At 36.9% G+C, this 16,574-nt stretch overlaps 1 protein-coding gene across 3 annotated transcripts in view; it reads left to right on the top strand.

Moving 5' to 3' along the window:
• Window positions 1-16,574, top strand: part of ATP10D (ATPase phospholipid transporting 10D (putative)) — a 102,221-nt gene that overhangs the window by 16,904 nt on the left and 68,743 nt on the right. For all 3 annotated transcript variants that reach the window (XM_088789883.1, XM_088789884.1, XM_074324640.2), the window contains exons 2-3: window positions 11,380-11,706; window positions 14,800-14,994. In XM_088789883.1, coding sequence (XP_088646009.1) covers window positions 11,417-11,706; window positions 14,800-14,994 — 485 coding nt within the window. In that variant the 5' untranslated portion in view covers window positions 11,380-11,416. The remainder of the gene's footprint in view (window positions 1-11,379; window positions 11,707-14,799; window positions 14,995-16,574) is intronic.

The following is a 16,574-nucleotide window of genomic DNA, read 5'->3' as shown; positions in this document are numbered from 1 at the left end:
TAGACTTTTGCTATTTTAGCTAATTCTGACCTTAGCTGAGAAGGTCCGCTTGTATTGGCTGTCAAGTCATTGGTACACATAGCTTTGGTCTATATACTCAGGCAGTGGGACTTCCCAATAACAGGAGTGATACCTAATTAACTGTTTACTTTTAATTTCAACTTTACGTATTGCAATAAAGTTACTTAGCAGAGAGCAGTGGTTCTCAAAGTGTGTTCCCAGGACTAGCAGCTTGAGCACTACCTAGAAACTTGTTAGAAATGCAGATGCTTACAGCATAGAGAACGTAGTCAATAATGTTGCAACAACTATGTATAGTAACAGGTGGGTATTAAGCTAATCAGGGAATCACTGCATAAATTATATAAATGTCTAACCTCTATACTGTACATGTAAAATTAATATAAAGTAATACTGAATGTCAACTAACTGAAAAAAAAATTTTTTTTAAAAAGGAAAGAAATACAGATTCTTGAGACCCACCCCAGACCTTCTTACTCAGAAACTCGGAGGTGTGGCTCAGGACATTCCGATTCATGCTGGTATTTGACAGCCACAAACAGAGCATCTTGAAATGACCATACATAAGAATGTTTTTCTGTTTTAGACAAGTGAGCTCATATGTATGTTTGAAGTTGTTTGTTGGCTGGTGATGACCTCAGAAATTTTTGAATACTAACTGGGTCCAAGGGAATTCATTAGCCTGTATTTACCTTTGATAATCTGCCCTGCTACAAATTTTCCATTACTCATTCATTAAGGAAAACAGAGTTCTTGAGAAGTGCCTGCTTTTCAAGTACATTTGTGTACAAGAAGGAACATAGTATGATATGTTGTTTTAGGACACTCTGTTATTGAAGGATATCTTCTAGAAAATATATCTTCTAGAAAAAATGTAATTAGAAATAATCTAGTTTTAAACAATCGTATTTGATTATTTTAAATTTTGTATATAAACAAAATTGTATACTTGGAAAGGCATGACTTTGGAGTCAAACTTGCATGCCTTGAGTTGCAAAATGTCTTTGACCTTTTGTTTCTCACTCTGACACTTGGAAGTGACACTTCATACCAAGTTGTGAAGATTAAATTAAATGACATATGTGAAGTGTATTTTGTAAGCGGTAATTATTATAGAAGTGTTAGTACTTATTTTCTAAGCAATGCTTGGTTTATGTTTCTTTATTTCTGATCTTAATTGATTTTATGCCTAAATTGATAGCTTGTAGATTTTAGGACTTTAATTATGGGTTTTTTTCAGCTTCTGTGAGTGAGTGCCTACTAATTACAACTTCTTCCTTCAAAACCTTGAAAGTCAGTTTTTAGAAATTATAAATCAATACATGTTCATTGTAACAAACTTAATTGCCTATTCCCTGTTTATTCCGACCTTGAGATAACCAATATTCATAGCCTCATGTGAATTACCCTCTACTTTTATCCATGTCTTAGCAAATGTATATAAACGTACATCCAAGGCGTTTTGTGTTATTAAGTGAATAAGCCACGGCCAAGCCAATTACAGATTTAACAATGCAATAAGAAATAGGCCCAGACCTGTGACACTATAGTACAGCAAGACAGTCCTTGCTTACTAATCGGTGGACCCTTGTTTGCTGATGTGCCCCTCTTCTAGCCTAAGAATTTGAAGAAGCAGGGGATCTTGTGATCTGGCTGGGTCCTCATTCATCACAGCTGACAAAACTACTAAATGGTCATAACTTCTTGAAGAACTGGGGAGGTGATGGAAGCTGTGCCCATTCGTGCCCATACTCGATCTTGTGCATGTCTTTGCAAATCCTGTTTACTGGTTAGGTAGTAAACCAAAGTGAAACTTAAACTGTATCCAAGTTGTCACTTTCGCTATTCTTTTAACCCAGATCAGTCATTTTGGTCTGTTCCTCATTCATTTTTACAAAAGTTGGATCATTATATTTATATTTCTCTGTCATTTGCACTTTTTTTTGTTTGCTTACAATACATAATGGGCATTAGTCCAGGTCAATGTATGGAGATATGTCATTTTTTAGTAGATGCATAATATTTCATACTATGGATATATTACAATATAGTCAGCTATTCTCCAATTGAAGGACTTCTGTGATATTTCTATGCATTCTCGTACATATACCTTCATCTATAGGTAAGACTCTCCAATGTGGAATTGCTGTGTCAATAGTTATATGTATTTTTAATCTTAATAAATACTGTTAAATTTTTTTTGGTGGGGGAAAGATTGTAGCAATTCTCAGAAGGTTTGTTTCTCCCCATCCTCGCCAACACTGACTATAACTAATCATTTAGATTTTATCAGTAGAATGGGTAAAAGCAGTATCTTCATGATAGCTTTTAACTTGCAACTCTCTAGTGACTAGTGCGGTTGAGTGTCCCTTTTTCTGGCCCTTTGAATTTCCTCTCCTGAGAATTGCTTATTCATATTCTTTCCCCAATATTATTGGGCTCTTTATTTTTCTTAATAAACTTGTATGAATGCTTTGGATAGTAGAAATATTAAGAGTTTGCCAGTCATTATGTACTGCAATTGTCTCTCAATTGTATTTATGACTGTTGCTATGTGAGATAGATGATAGATAAATAAATTGTTAAATTATTTGTGTTTTCTAACCTCTCTTGCTTAGGAAAGTTTTGCTCAGGTAACAATAACAAAAATATTCTAAATCTTCTAGTAAGTTTACTCTAATTTTTGCATTTAAGTTTTTAATCTATCTAGAGATTTGTTTTTAATTAAGAATTAATTACATTTTAAAATTCATTAAAATATTTTAATAGAAAATCTTTTTAATGTGGTATAAAGTAGGGATTTAGCATTCTTTTTTTTTTTTTTAAGATTTTATTGGGGAAGGGGAACAGGACTTTTATTGGGGAACAGTGTGTACTTCCAGAACTTTTTTCCAAGTCAAGTTGTTGTCCTTTCAATCTTAGTTGTGGAGGGTGCTGTTCAGCTTCAGGTTGTTGTCCTTTCAGTCTTAGTTGTGGAGGGCGCAGCTCAGCTCCAGGTCCGGTTGCCGTTGCTAATAGCAGGGGGCTCAGCCCACCATCCCTTGCAGGACTCGAGGAATCGAACTGGCAACCTTGTGGTTGACAGCCTGTGCTCCAGCCAACTGAGCCATCCGGGAGCTCAGCGGGAGCTCAGCTCAAGGTGCCATGTTCAATCTTAGTTGCAGGGGGCTCTGCCCACCACCCCTTGCGGGACTCAAGGAATTTAACCAGCAGGCTTCTGGTTGAGAGCCCACTGGCCCATGTGGGAATCGAACCAGCAGCCTTCGGAGTTAGGAGCACAGAGCTCCAACCGCCTGAGCCACTGGGCCAGACCCGGGATTTAGCATTCTTGTTTTCAAGATGGATGACCATTTATTCTCGAGTTATTAAACAAATTACCATTTTTCCCACCGAATTGTGATTCCGCTTTTGCCATATGAGTGTATTATCTTCCTGTTTATACAAGGATCTGTTTTTGGGTCCTCTCCATTAGTCTTCCATCACCATATAACAAATGCCCATTAATTTAATAGGCAAAAACAACCCCAATTTATTAGTAGAGCGTTCTGTAGATCAGAAGTCTAGGTACAGTGTGACTGGGTTCTTTCTTTGTTCAGGTTCTCAAAGGTTAAAATTTAGATGTCATCCAGGCTGAGTTCTCATCTGAAAACTCTGGGAAGAATCCACTTCCAACCTTATTCAGGTCATTGACAGAATTCGTAGCTTGTGGTTGTAGGGCCTACATCTCAGTTTCCTTGCTGACTGTCCGTCAGAGGCCACGCTCAACCCCTAGAAACCACCAACAGTCATTCTTTTGAGTTCTATTTAATGTGCTAAATTGTATTGAGCTTTCATATTCAATATTCATAAGAGAAATTGATTTATATTATTGTTGTGGCAATCCAAGAAATTTACACATACATATTTTTAGTACACGTAGATATTTCTCTGATGGTGGTAAATGATTGCTTGCAATGAAACTTTTTTTTTCCTACCACTTAGTTGCCTTGCCATGAAATAGTATTGCAAGTTGGGTTTATATAGCCTTTGGTTTGTATTAATCTCATTCCCAATCCCTCTCTGCCAGTGTTAACATGTATTAAGAATCTTTATCTTTAGGTTCTGTGGTCAGATTAATTAACTTTTAAATTCTCGATAAAATGCTAATGTCAGTTAATTAAAGCAAGGTGTCCATAGTCAGGTCTTTGAACACTGTGTTTCTTGGTAATGTTGGGCTTCAGGGTGCCACGCTCAGGCCAGAAGCTCGCAGGCATTTTCATAGAGTTAATCTTTAATGGTATTTTTCCATCACTAACCAGCAGGAAGTTTGTTGTAATCCAAATTTTCATGTAGTAGTAATTTGTTCTTCAACTAAAAATGAAGTTAAGAATGGAGACTTTAATTAAAACCTAGGTAACTACAGATGTTTTTCTTTTACTTTTAAGGATAGCAGCTCACTCAGGAGTAGAATATGTAGACCTGAAATGTTCTTTCTGGTTCTAAGTAATGGTAATTCTAAGTAATGGTAATTGAACTTTAAGACACTTGGTTCTTTGTGTGTTTTAAAAAAAAATGTTCAAAAAAATATATGTTAAAAAAAATGTTAGTTCTCAAGGCAGGGTTCTAATTAGTGGCATAGTATCAGGTCAAAGCATGGAACCATTTTGTTTAGTATCAGAAAACCATGACTATTCAGGTCTTTGAGGAGTGGGCTAAATTTTAGAATTGTAAATTATATTCTTGAAAAATCCTAAAAATGCTTCACACTAAGTTGTTCCTTAGAGCTTTTGTCTGCTAGGTTGCTCTACGTACTCCTGGGAACAGTTCAGAAAGGGTATTACTATCCTCAGCTGGTTGTACGCCTGGCACACTCTCCAATTAAACAGGTAGTATGTGAAGAGGAAACAAAAGCACTCCGTTTCCTCTTTCATTGCTCAGCCTGACTTTCCTTCCATTTCAAGTGGGAGTAAAAGATCTAAGTTTGAGAAAACAGAAGTGGAGTAGTCCCTCCTTATCTACGGGGGATACGTTCCAAGACCCCCAGTGCATGCCTGAAACCACAGATAGTACCAAACCCTACATAGACTATGTTGTTGATCATCTAACTTTGGCCGAGCGTTGGACTCTGTGGAATCTGGAATTAGATAGGTTCCCTGACTTTGAAGAGTGAAGCTACCCGAAGCACACTATACCAAGTGCAGTGACGCAGCCACGCTCAGGGTTAATGCGAATAGAGCAGGGAATGACTTACGGTATCTACTGTGTGGATCCTTCTCAATTTCCCCCACTCCAACGTCAAGCTAACACAGTCTAGCTGGTATGTATGGTAAGTGAGTGATATGATTGACCAGTCCTCAAGCAAGAGAGGGCAGGTAGCATATCTAAAGGTGCAGGGTACAGGCTATGCTTTGCGATCTCCCTGATGCGTCACATGAGTACTAATTAAATTGCACATTTATGGGCCCCAATCTAGCTCCTCTGAATCAGAATCTCCTGGGGAGAGGCCTAGGGCACTGTGATTACCAGGGGCCCCAGCGGAGTTTGGAAAACACCAGACAAGTCGAATACAGTTTGTTCACGAACATAATTGGAATGGATTTTGGAGAAGATGGTTGAGGATGAGATCAGGTGGTAGTAGGTCATTTTGTCATGCCTGTCTTTCGTGATTGTTTGGTGTTCTGTTTGTGTCCTATTTAATGCTGGTTACTTCTCTGGTATCAGCAGATATACAGTATCTATTTACTGAGACTTGGACAACTTTATTTAATTTGAAAGCAATGTATTGAAAGTTTGGACCTCAGACCAATTTACTGGGTTTCCAACCTTACTTATTTATGACCTAAGAAACAGCTAAAGAGGAGAGTGGGGAATAGAACGAGCATTGTTCATCTACAGTGTACCCATGACTCTTAATGGTGTCTTCTTTTATTGATTAGCAAGCTGAGGCGCAGAGGTCAATTACATAGGTCACATAGCTGATAAGTGATGCAACTGATTCACTCAGTGAAAATAGGCGAAATAGAAAATGTACAGTTCAGGTGGGGCTACACTGAAAAAGCTGACATTTGTTACCATGTGAAAAGTGTGCCCAATATTCTGTGTTTTTTTTTTCTTTTTAAGAGAGGCTAATAATCAATATTTTGTGTGAATTTATCTCCATTTTAAAATGTCCTGTATTAAAAAAAAGTAAAACAATATGTTTGCCAATACCATAATGCAAAATACATCATTAGATAGAATTTCGCTTAAGGGCAAGTTTGGTTTGCGGCCTCTAGATTCAGTAACTTCTAAAGTCTAAGCTTTAAAATATCATGACTCTTGCTGATTCTTGATGAGGTATGACTTACTCTGATTTTCTTTCCTTTCATATCTTAAAGAAATTTTCCTGAATATTTATATGAAATATTATTAATAATAGAACCTTCTCTAAGTAGTAATATACTTTTAACCTTATTGACGTAGATGGGGAAAGATTAAAAGGCTATTTGCTCCAGGCTGTGGTGGGTAAAGTATTACCTTCCCCTGAGCCTTCTAGTCCAACTTCTGTCTTTGAGCACCTTCCTACCATAAAAGGAGTTGAAAGTGGATTTGTCCTTTCAACCCATTATGGAGTCATATGTAATCAGTGTCCTTCCAAAGTGTGAATAGCAACATACAGAGGGTGCCAAAAAAAACGTATACACATTTTAAGATCACATCTCTTAAAATGTGTACACATTTTTTTGGTATCCCGGGTATTAGTGGACCTTGGAACCAATTCAGTGCATCTTGACCAGTATTATGACAGAGAGAGAGAGAGAGAGAAGGGAATGAGAATACAGTAGAATAGAAAACGCACACATTGAAAGTAATAACGGTAAGAATTGTTTTGTAGGACTTTTTCTTTCATATATAAAACAGTTAACAAATTTTGAAAGCACTGAGCTAGAGTGACAAAGTAGATCCTTGGTCATTCCTGTTCAATGTAAGATGGTTTAAATTCTAAGCTAGAAATTTGAAAGAATTTTTACCACATGTTAATTACTCCTACACCTGGTCTTTTTTTCTTCTATCCCTTGAAAATGCTAACAACCGTATTTTCCCGAAAATAAGACCTAGCTAGACAATCAGCTCGAATGTGTCTTTTGGAGCAAAAATTATAAAACCCGGTCTTATTTTACTATAATATAAGGCCTGGTCTTATACAATATAATATAAGACCGTGTCTTATATTAATTTTTGCTCCAAAAGACGCATTTGAGCTGATTGTCCGGCTAGGTCTTATTATCGGGAAACATGGAACTTTTCTCTTGTGTAGATTAGTCCTTTCATCCAGTAATCACTTTTCAGGAAGAGTAGCAGTGCTGAAGGGAGGGTCATTACAAGATAAGAAGCACCAGGCCTCGGAGAGTAGGGCAGAGACTGGGTGGCTGAGGGAGGGCAGTGAGCCAGGGAAAGGAAGAAGGCAATATGTGAGTAAATAGAGCACCTAATGTGAGTTTAAGGACTTCGAAAAAGTACCGAGGAAGGTGGGCCTACGAATTCTTTGGCAATGAAATGTCTTCCAGTCATAGATTTGTCTCTTCGGAACTGAGTGAATGGGAAAAAAAATAAGGTTCTTGAGTAGGTATGTGGAATGAAAAGCTGATTGTTTTTGTAAACCAATAAGTATTTTTGCTAGTGTGAGGTTATTAGTTAGATATACTACAAATTACCAGAAGTTAACACTACCCATGTGTCATATTTGTTTAATTACTTGTAAGTTTGTATTCTGAAGAATTTGCATTTTGAAATTTAAAACTCTTAGTAGAATCTAGATTGTTGTATGAGATTGTGTGGACACTAGAGGGAAACACATTCCTCTGTCTTAACAATTTACTGTAAGTCCTCACTCATCACCATTGGTAGGTTCTGTGACTTGAAGCGAAATGACACAATGAAACTACTTTTACCATAGGCTGATTGATATAAACAAGGATTAAGTTCCTATGGCATCTCATCAATGTTGTAACAAAATGATGTTGAACTAAATATTATTCAAGGACCTGCTGTAATTACAAATGAAAATTACTCTTTTAAAGTTTCCAGAAATAATGTAAAATTGTACTGATTTCAACCTTCTAAAAAAATTTTGAGGTTTGCCATAATTGTCACCTGATGTACATGGGGTAAAATGCATGAAAAGCACTTCGTGTTTATATTATTTTATATTATCTGATGATTCATTGATAAAGCACTGTCTTACATCCTTATTCTGGGGGAGATTTATCGATATGTTATGAATTACTTTAATAACTTAAGCTGTCATCCCTAGTTATAGGTTAAGCCTTGCAGGACATTTGGTCTTGTCCAAAACATCCACTGAGACATTTGCGCCACACCAAAAGGTCCTTGATATTTGCTTCTGTCCAAGACACCCAGTGAGATGTTTGATCCATGCCCAAATGGCCTTGATAGTATTTTTTTATGTATTCACCCTGTAAACCAAAAGTAAAGATTAGGTTGGTGCAAAAGTAATCGCGGTTTTTGTAATTATTTTTAACCTTTTAAACCGCAATTACTTTTGCACCAACCTCATAAATGTTATGGGCTCTTTGAATCCAGGGACGTTTTCTAAATGTGTATGTTTTTGACAGGACCACATGTCAAGGACTCTTTAGCTGGGATGAAATATGCTTATAGATGTTTTCGGTAAGATGAAATTTCAAGGATTTTCTGGCATTGACTCAATGTCTCCGTGGACATTTTGGGCACAACCAAATGTCCGCTAATCTAGGTTAAGAAGCTGTATTTTCTTTTTATACTGAAGCGAAAACCAGGCTTTGCAAATTACTTCAGAGGTAGACTTTTTAAAAATTATGTTGAAAGGATAGACTTGTTTGGGCCAGTTACTGTTCATTGATTTAGCTCTCTATGAACAAATATTTTAGAAGGGCTAGAACTTTTTTTCTTATTTCCATTACTAGTACAAAACTGGTAAGACTGACTTTACGAGTATGTTCTCTTTGATAGTAGAGGCGTAGAGGCTGTATAGCGGGTCCAATATACAGGCACAGTACACGCATTTGGAGGCTCTTGCATTCTTCCCATTAAAAGTGACTTGATGCTCTTATTTGTTTTTATTCTTTTGCTTTAGATAACACAGTTTTTAAAGATCTGATGGATTTTCAGAAGATTATTATTTGTGATTCAACTTATTTCCTGTAAATGCAGTGAGAAAGTGATGATGCATAAATGTAATCTCTTGGATTGCTTAAGGACCCCATGTATCATAAACAAGTGTGTTAGCAAGAATGGGTTATTAAAAACATTGATTCACTAAAAAGTACTAGAATACAATCGGGCCAGATCTTCCAGCACTGCTAGGTAATGATTTATGTATCCATGAAAGCTGGAAACAATTTTGAGGTCCTTAGGGGGAAACTATTAATTTCTGGTTAGTATAATACTTTAGAGAAAAGAATCAGTAGTCATGTTACATATTTAGAATGAAGCTTAGGAAGGAAGCAAGCTTAAATAATTTGCCCAAACTACCTTAGTGCTTTGAACACTCTTTTGCTCCTGTGGTTACATTTATATATTTACATGCCTATCACCTCGCCTAGACATAAGCTCCTGGAAAAGAAGAGCTAGGTCTCAATCATCTCTGTGTTTCTAGCCTACTGTAGTTTGTAGCACATAGCCTTGTTTATCTTCATAGGAAAACATGGGCCACCTGAATCAGTTTCATTTGGGGAGTTCTATTCAGATTATCAGGGCACACTCACAGATTTTCTAAATGAGCATCTCCAGAGATGAGCTCCAATCTAAGATGGTAAGTACAAGCAGTGGCATTGATAAAGCAAGGATAGAAACCAAGGCCTCCAGACCTCGCCCTTCATACACGTGCTGATGTGCTCTTTACCTACTGGATGAACTTTTATTGGGCACCTACTAAGTGTCAGCTACTCTGGATGTAAAAATAAATGAGGCACATTAACAGTTAAAAGCAAGAATTGTTGAGTTAGATTTGGTTTGAATCAGCCTTACCTACTTACTAACCATGTAAACTTCTGCAAATTACTTTCTCTAAGCCTCTTTTGTAAAATAGAAATATACCTCATGTCTAGAAATATTTCTAGTTTTGAAAAATAGAAATGTATCCAATTGATGTTCATATTAAGATAATGCATGTAAAGTGCTTTGCAAAATGCTTGAAATACAGTGCCCTCTTAATGTTAGGGTCCCCCCCCCTTTTTTAAATCAATGAGCTGACATTCCAGGTAGAGCTGAATTTCTTGGAAAATAAGAAAAACTTGGAAATAAGGAAAATAAGAAAGATAGTATGAGTTAGATTTTGTTTTATAACAAACCACCCCAAAGCTTGATGATGTAACTTTTACTGACTCACAATTTGGTGGGTTGGCAATTTGATCTGAGTTGTTGAGACAGTTTATCTCGGTTCTCGATTGTGTCATCTGGGCACACTCATGTGTTGATGGTCAGCTGGCAAGCAGTGGCCTCTGCCACATATTGACATGAGCCAAGGTGGTGAGTGGGTCATGTGTACTCATCCTGGCTCAAGCACCTGACAGTGGCCACGAGGTTCTCCAGGGGAGTGTGAGTCCCACAAGCAATCACTGCTGAAGTCTCTGCTTGTGTCATGGTTACCAGGGTTTCATTATCCAAAGCAAGGCACGTGGTCAAGTCCAGATTCAATGGGTAGAGAAAGACTCCACCGCTAGATGGGTGAAGGGATATGCTTACAGGGAAGGAAAGAATTTACGTCCATTTTTAGTAATCTGCCCAGAAGGGGTTTTGTGGACTGCTTACTCCCTATCACGCTTTATGCTGGGTGATTTACATGGTGTTAATTTAATCCTCACCATTTTCCTGATGTGTGTGGCATTCCCATGTCAAAGATGAGAAAACTGATTAGATAAATTAAGAGACTTGTACATATTTGGCCCAAATTGCTTCAAGTTATTATGGAATGGCATTATAGATGCTGTCTCTTGTTGCTTGAATGATCAGGTGATCAGCCCTGTGGTTACATTTATATATAAATATAAATATTCAATAAAGGAGGCAGAAGGTGTATCCTTTATTGAATAAAAATTTTTGGTTAAACTGGAGTTCCAAATTCTAGTTTTTACTTTCCCATTTATACTGTGAGCCGTTGGGTCATATACCGGGGGTGCCAAAAAAATATATATAGACATGACTTGTATTCATCTTTTGTTATTGGTATATATTGAGTATTGTAATTTTAATACAGTTTTTTTCCTGTATGAAAGTGTGTATACGTTTTTTGGCACCCTCTGTATTTATTTGTTATAGAAAAACATTTTAAATTGTACTATCCTAACTATTTTTTAAGATTTTCCAGAAAGTGTTAAGTAGGTTTGTTTGTTTTGCCAGATTCCCTACATAACCTGGATCTTAGCGCATTTTGGACATGACTGAGCCCCTTCAATGGGCCAGGTATCACTGGAGGCGGCTGATGGGCGGGACAGACAGGACCGATGATGACAGGCCATACAACTATTCCTCTCTACTTACCTGCGGAGCCAAGTCCTCTCAGACCCCCAGACTGGCAGGAAAGCATCGGGTTGTTGTTCCCCACCTCCAGCCCTTCAAGGAAGAGTATGAAAAGTTCTCTGGAACCTACGTGAATAACCGAATACGAACAACAAAGTACACGCTTCTGAATTTTGTGCCAAGAAATTTATTTGAACAATTTCACAGGTACTTTTGTAGAAAAATCTTAGGTTTTGTTTTGTTTTGTTATTTCAGTTTGATATATAAGGTTTTTCATAACATTGTATGTGACCAAAGCCTAAGACTTGTGACATAATTTATATTTGACAATCCTAGTAGAGTCTATTGTGGAATGATGACCCCTTATGTTCACATAGCACTTTATAATTGGTAAGATGCTTTCTCTTGACCAGAGAAGATATTATTATCCTCATATATGAGGAAACTAAGTTTGGCACTGGTTTAAACAGTGCCATTCCAGTGATAAGTAGCAACCAGGGGCTATAACCTTGAGTTTTCTCACTCTTGCTTTTGTGTTCTTTCCACAGTGCATTTTAATTTTAGCTTTTTCTTATTTGATAATACGGAGAAATGGAGCTCGGAAGCAAACATAGGTGTAAGATATTATTAGGTGAAACAACAATGTAATTCAATTTAACCTGTTTTTTATTGACGCTCTCTCATGAGTTTAGGCACTGAAGGAAACACAAGTCTAAAGGGTGCGCCTTTCTTGTGGACTTTGCTGTTTGGCACGGGAACTAAGATGTGTATACAAACAATGAGAAGATATAGGGGATGTGATAAGTGTTATAAAGTGCTGCCAAGTAGGATAGAAGCCTCAAAAAGAGAAATAATACTGATATAGTGAGAACAATAGAAGGGGACATGGCATTTGAACTTCATTATGGAGAGTGACATTTTCCAGGCAGAGGTGTCATTTCAGATGGAGGAAGGAATATGAGTAAAAGCAGAAAGACAGTAGCCCAGAAGCTTTGTTTGAGGTCTGAGAATTAGTCCTTTTGTGCTCATATTATGGGAGGCAAATTGAAGGCAGAGAGGATATGTAGGAAGATATTGTATATGTCCTGGTGAGTTTTAATGGAGACCTGAACTTTTATCAATATGGGAATGAAAAGAGGATAATCCATCACAGATATTATGGATTAGATACGGGGAATTAAATTTTTTGCGGGAAACGAGTAAACTCGTCATATTGCCTCTAGTTGGAACCGGCAAAAATTTTGCAAAGTAAATAGAGACCTCTTTTTAAACTAAAACACTGAAAGTTTCATAGAAAAATATCAAATAGATCGAAAGATATGAATATTTTACGGAAAGTCTAATTTTGGCGAGAAAATGTCAAAAAAGCCCCGCGTTACGACACGATTTGGCGGGAAAATGCCTGCTTACAAAGTGTTAAGTGAAAACAAGTGTCCATGTTGAGCTGAGGTGACCGGGCGGATTAACAGAAAAAGTAAAGACAGGAATAAAAAGAAGCTTGGCTAGAAGATTATTTTGTTTTTGTAAATGTGGAGTTTGAGATGCTAATATGAGTATAGGGATTCTCAACAGTCATTATTCATTTTACGTATATTCGTTCTCATTATTCACTCTACATATGTTCCATATGCATTTATTGCACAGTGGGTATGTTTAAAGTATACATGTGAATTTGTTGAATTAATGGCTTTAAATGCTACAGGTGTTTCTATCTGTTAAGGAGTTTGCAATCTAGTGCCCTTGATGGACTTAGAATCTAAAACTTGAAGAGTTCAGGGCCAGCGGTGTAGATTTGGATGCACTCCACATGGAAATAATTGAAGCCAAAAAAGTACCAAAAAAGGTTAAGGAAGAGTTTTCAGAGTAAAAGGAGTTGGAGTTTAGGAAGAAAACATGTGTTTAGATTATTTTGAAAAGTTTGATGGTTAACAGGAAAAATATGTGATAAAAATTCAAGGGGGTATACAGCATTGACATTTTGTTTGTTTCCTTTAAGGAAAGGGACCACTTGAATTTACCTTAGGGGCCAATGGAGGAGTATTTAAATATAGAAGGTGCCAAAAAATGCATACATGTTTTATAAAAGGAAAACTCTTATAATTGTAATAATATATACCAATAACAAAAGAAGAAGAAAAGTCATGTTTGACTTCTGCAATTACAAGAGATGTTCAAAGTGGTTACCATCAGCATTCAGACACTTCTGATTATGGCAAACTACTGCTTGAGCAACACTGATCAAAGTGTCCATTTGTATACATTTTTTTGGCACACCTGGTATATATAATAGAGGAATGAAGGAAGTTCCTGAAAAAGTGGTTCTGAATAACATAAAAGCAGAAATAGAAGGGTTGGTCTTAAGGGTCAAAAACAAAAACAAAAACAAACCACAGGTTGAGTGTTGAGCCATGTTAGAATGTAATGTTTGGACATAGAGATTACATTCTGAAGGCTAGAAAGTTGGGTTATTTAAAAATTTATTTTTATGGGCCGACCCGGTGGTTCAGGCAGTTAGAGCTCCATGCTCCTAACTCCGAAGGCTACCGGTTCGATTCCCACATGGGCCAGTGGGCTCTCAACCACAAGGTTGTCAGTTCAATTCCTCAAGTCCCGCAAGGGATGGTGGGCAGCACCCCCTGCAACTAAGATTGAACATGGCACCTTGAGTTGAGCTGCCGCTGAGCTCCCAGATGGCTCAGTTGGTTGGAGCACGTCCTCTCAACCACAGGGTTGCTGGTTCGACTCCCACAAGGGATGGTGGGCTGTGCCCCCTGCAACTAGCAACAGCAACTGGACCTGGAGCTGAGCTGTGCCCTCCACAACTAAGACTGAAAGGACAACAACTTGACTTGGAAAAAAGTCCTGGAAGTACACACTGTTCCACAATAAACTCCTATTCCCCTTCCCCAATAAAAAAAAAAATCTTTGAAAAAAAAATTATTTTTGTAATGCATTAACTATGAATTTCCTCTACATTTTTTTAACTTTTAAAAACAGAATAGTATTTCCTATTATGCTTTATATCATGTTACACAATTCAAGAGTGTCACACTCCAATATTTACTATTATGTATTTAATAAGTAATACCTCTCATTTATTAATGTATGCCTTAAGCTAGATGTCTACAGGAATAATGAATTTTTCATTCAGATTTGTTAGATTCTGCTAGTTCTCTATTCCGTTGCATCCAAAACCAACTAATAGGATTATAGGACAACATCCTAAGGTAGTTTTTGCCTCTTTTGTTTAGGCTTTTATGTGATTTTTTTTAACACCTCCTGTGTGTGTTTGGGTTGCAGAGCCGCCAATTTATATTTCCTGTTTCTGGTCGTGCTGAACTGGGTGCCTTTGGTAGAAGCCTTCCAAAAGGAAATTACGATGCTGCCGCTGGTGGTGGTCCTTACAATTATCGCAATTAAAGATGGCTTGGAAGACTACCGAAAATATAAAATTGATAAGCAGATCAACAATTTAGTAACTAAAGTTTACAGTAGGTAAGTGAAACAGGAGCTGTGCTAGAAAACACACATATATCATTTAGAAATACGCAGACTGTTACTTTTCTTCCCCTTAGGCGTAACCAGGACCCTTTTTGTGGTGGTGTCTGTGGTGTTTTCAACTAATACTTATTAAAGACCTCTAGTGAATTTAATTCAGATGTCATAGGAAAACAGAAGCGTATGAGCCTTTGTTAACTCAGGAATTGATAAAGCAAAAGCTTCTATAATTTATGTATAAGTGAAAGTGAAAGAATTAAATTTGAGACTAGATGAAGGAAAGCAAGCAGATAGTTTTTCATCCTAGATGTTACAGTTTGGGATTAGAAGACGATGGGATATGAAAAATATGAATGGATATGAAAAACAAGATGCAATATGAAAAAGAGAAGGAAAGAGCTACCTATGGAGGAAAGTGATTCTGAAAAATGGAAAACTATTCTTTTTTGGGCACAAAACTAGACACTGATAAAACCCTTCCCATTGCACCAACAACAGAGGGCATTCATAATAGGAGGTCTTTTCAGAAGCATATTTGCTTTGTTGGAGACTTGTGCTTCTAATATTTATGAAGTAGAAAGCCTACATAGCCAAGGATAAAGTTCGTTACAGTGAGTTTTGAACTGTGCTACATATTATATGCCTACATTTATAAATTATACCTGCAGTGCTATTGTCCAGAGACAACTGTTTATGATACTGTGGTGTATTCCTTTAAGTCCTGTGGCATTATGTATGTGTTTTACAAAATTGGGATTGTACTACATACATTGTTTTCATTCTGATTCTTTTAGCCTAATATTATACCATAAACATTGCCCATGTCTTTATCCTTCAAGAAAGTTTTTTTTTTTTTTTTCATTAAATAGAGTTTATTAGCTTTTCCTTTATTATAAACATGAGGGAGAAAAACCACAGAAGTTGTAGCATTCTTTTCAAAAGAAAACTGCAATCAATACTTGAATCTCCAAGCTCCAAACTCTCTAAACAATGTTTTTGGAGGTGGTAGATTGTAATTTTATGTACCATTCTTTATCACATGTATTTCTGTCCTTTAAAAATGATGGAACTTGCAGCACTTAATATAATGTGAAGTCTTGCTATATTGAAAATATTCCTTGGCCCAGAAATGCTTTGTTTATAGACATAATTTCCAGGAATGCATTTGAGAAGGTAGGAGCAAGATTTCAGATAGTTGAAAACACTAATTTTTTAAAATATTCCAGGTTTAGGTGACATATCACTAATCTCCCAAAAGATTGACTATGTAATGCCCTGCCCTTTAAAGCCTGAGGTAAGGGTTCCTAAGGTTTGTATGTTTACCCTTAAATGACAAGACTTCAGTGAACACCCACAACCCAGGTAGCATGTAGGAGAGAAAAGCTGTCTCATATCACCCACTTCCATATCACCACCATGAGGGTCCAATGCCTTTCCAGTTATTACATGCGAATTAACACTGCTCTTCATAGTCTTCCTTTACCAAATCTAGAAAAAAGAAACTGAGGTGATCCAAACAGGTATACAACACAGCCCAGCAAAGAACTATTTTTAAAAGAGGGCATTTCTATGAAAAT

This window comes from Rhinolophus sinicus, chromosome 1 (assembly GCF_057876585.1).
Source record: "Rhinolophus sinicus isolate RSI-liver-muscle chromosome 1, RSI-T2T, whole genome shotgun sequence".
In the NCBI taxonomy this organism is placed as follows: Eukaryota; Metazoa; Chordata; class Mammalia; order Chiroptera; family Rhinolophidae; genus Rhinolophus; species Rhinolophus sinicus.
This window is presented reverse-complemented; position numbering and strand designations above follow the sequence as displayed.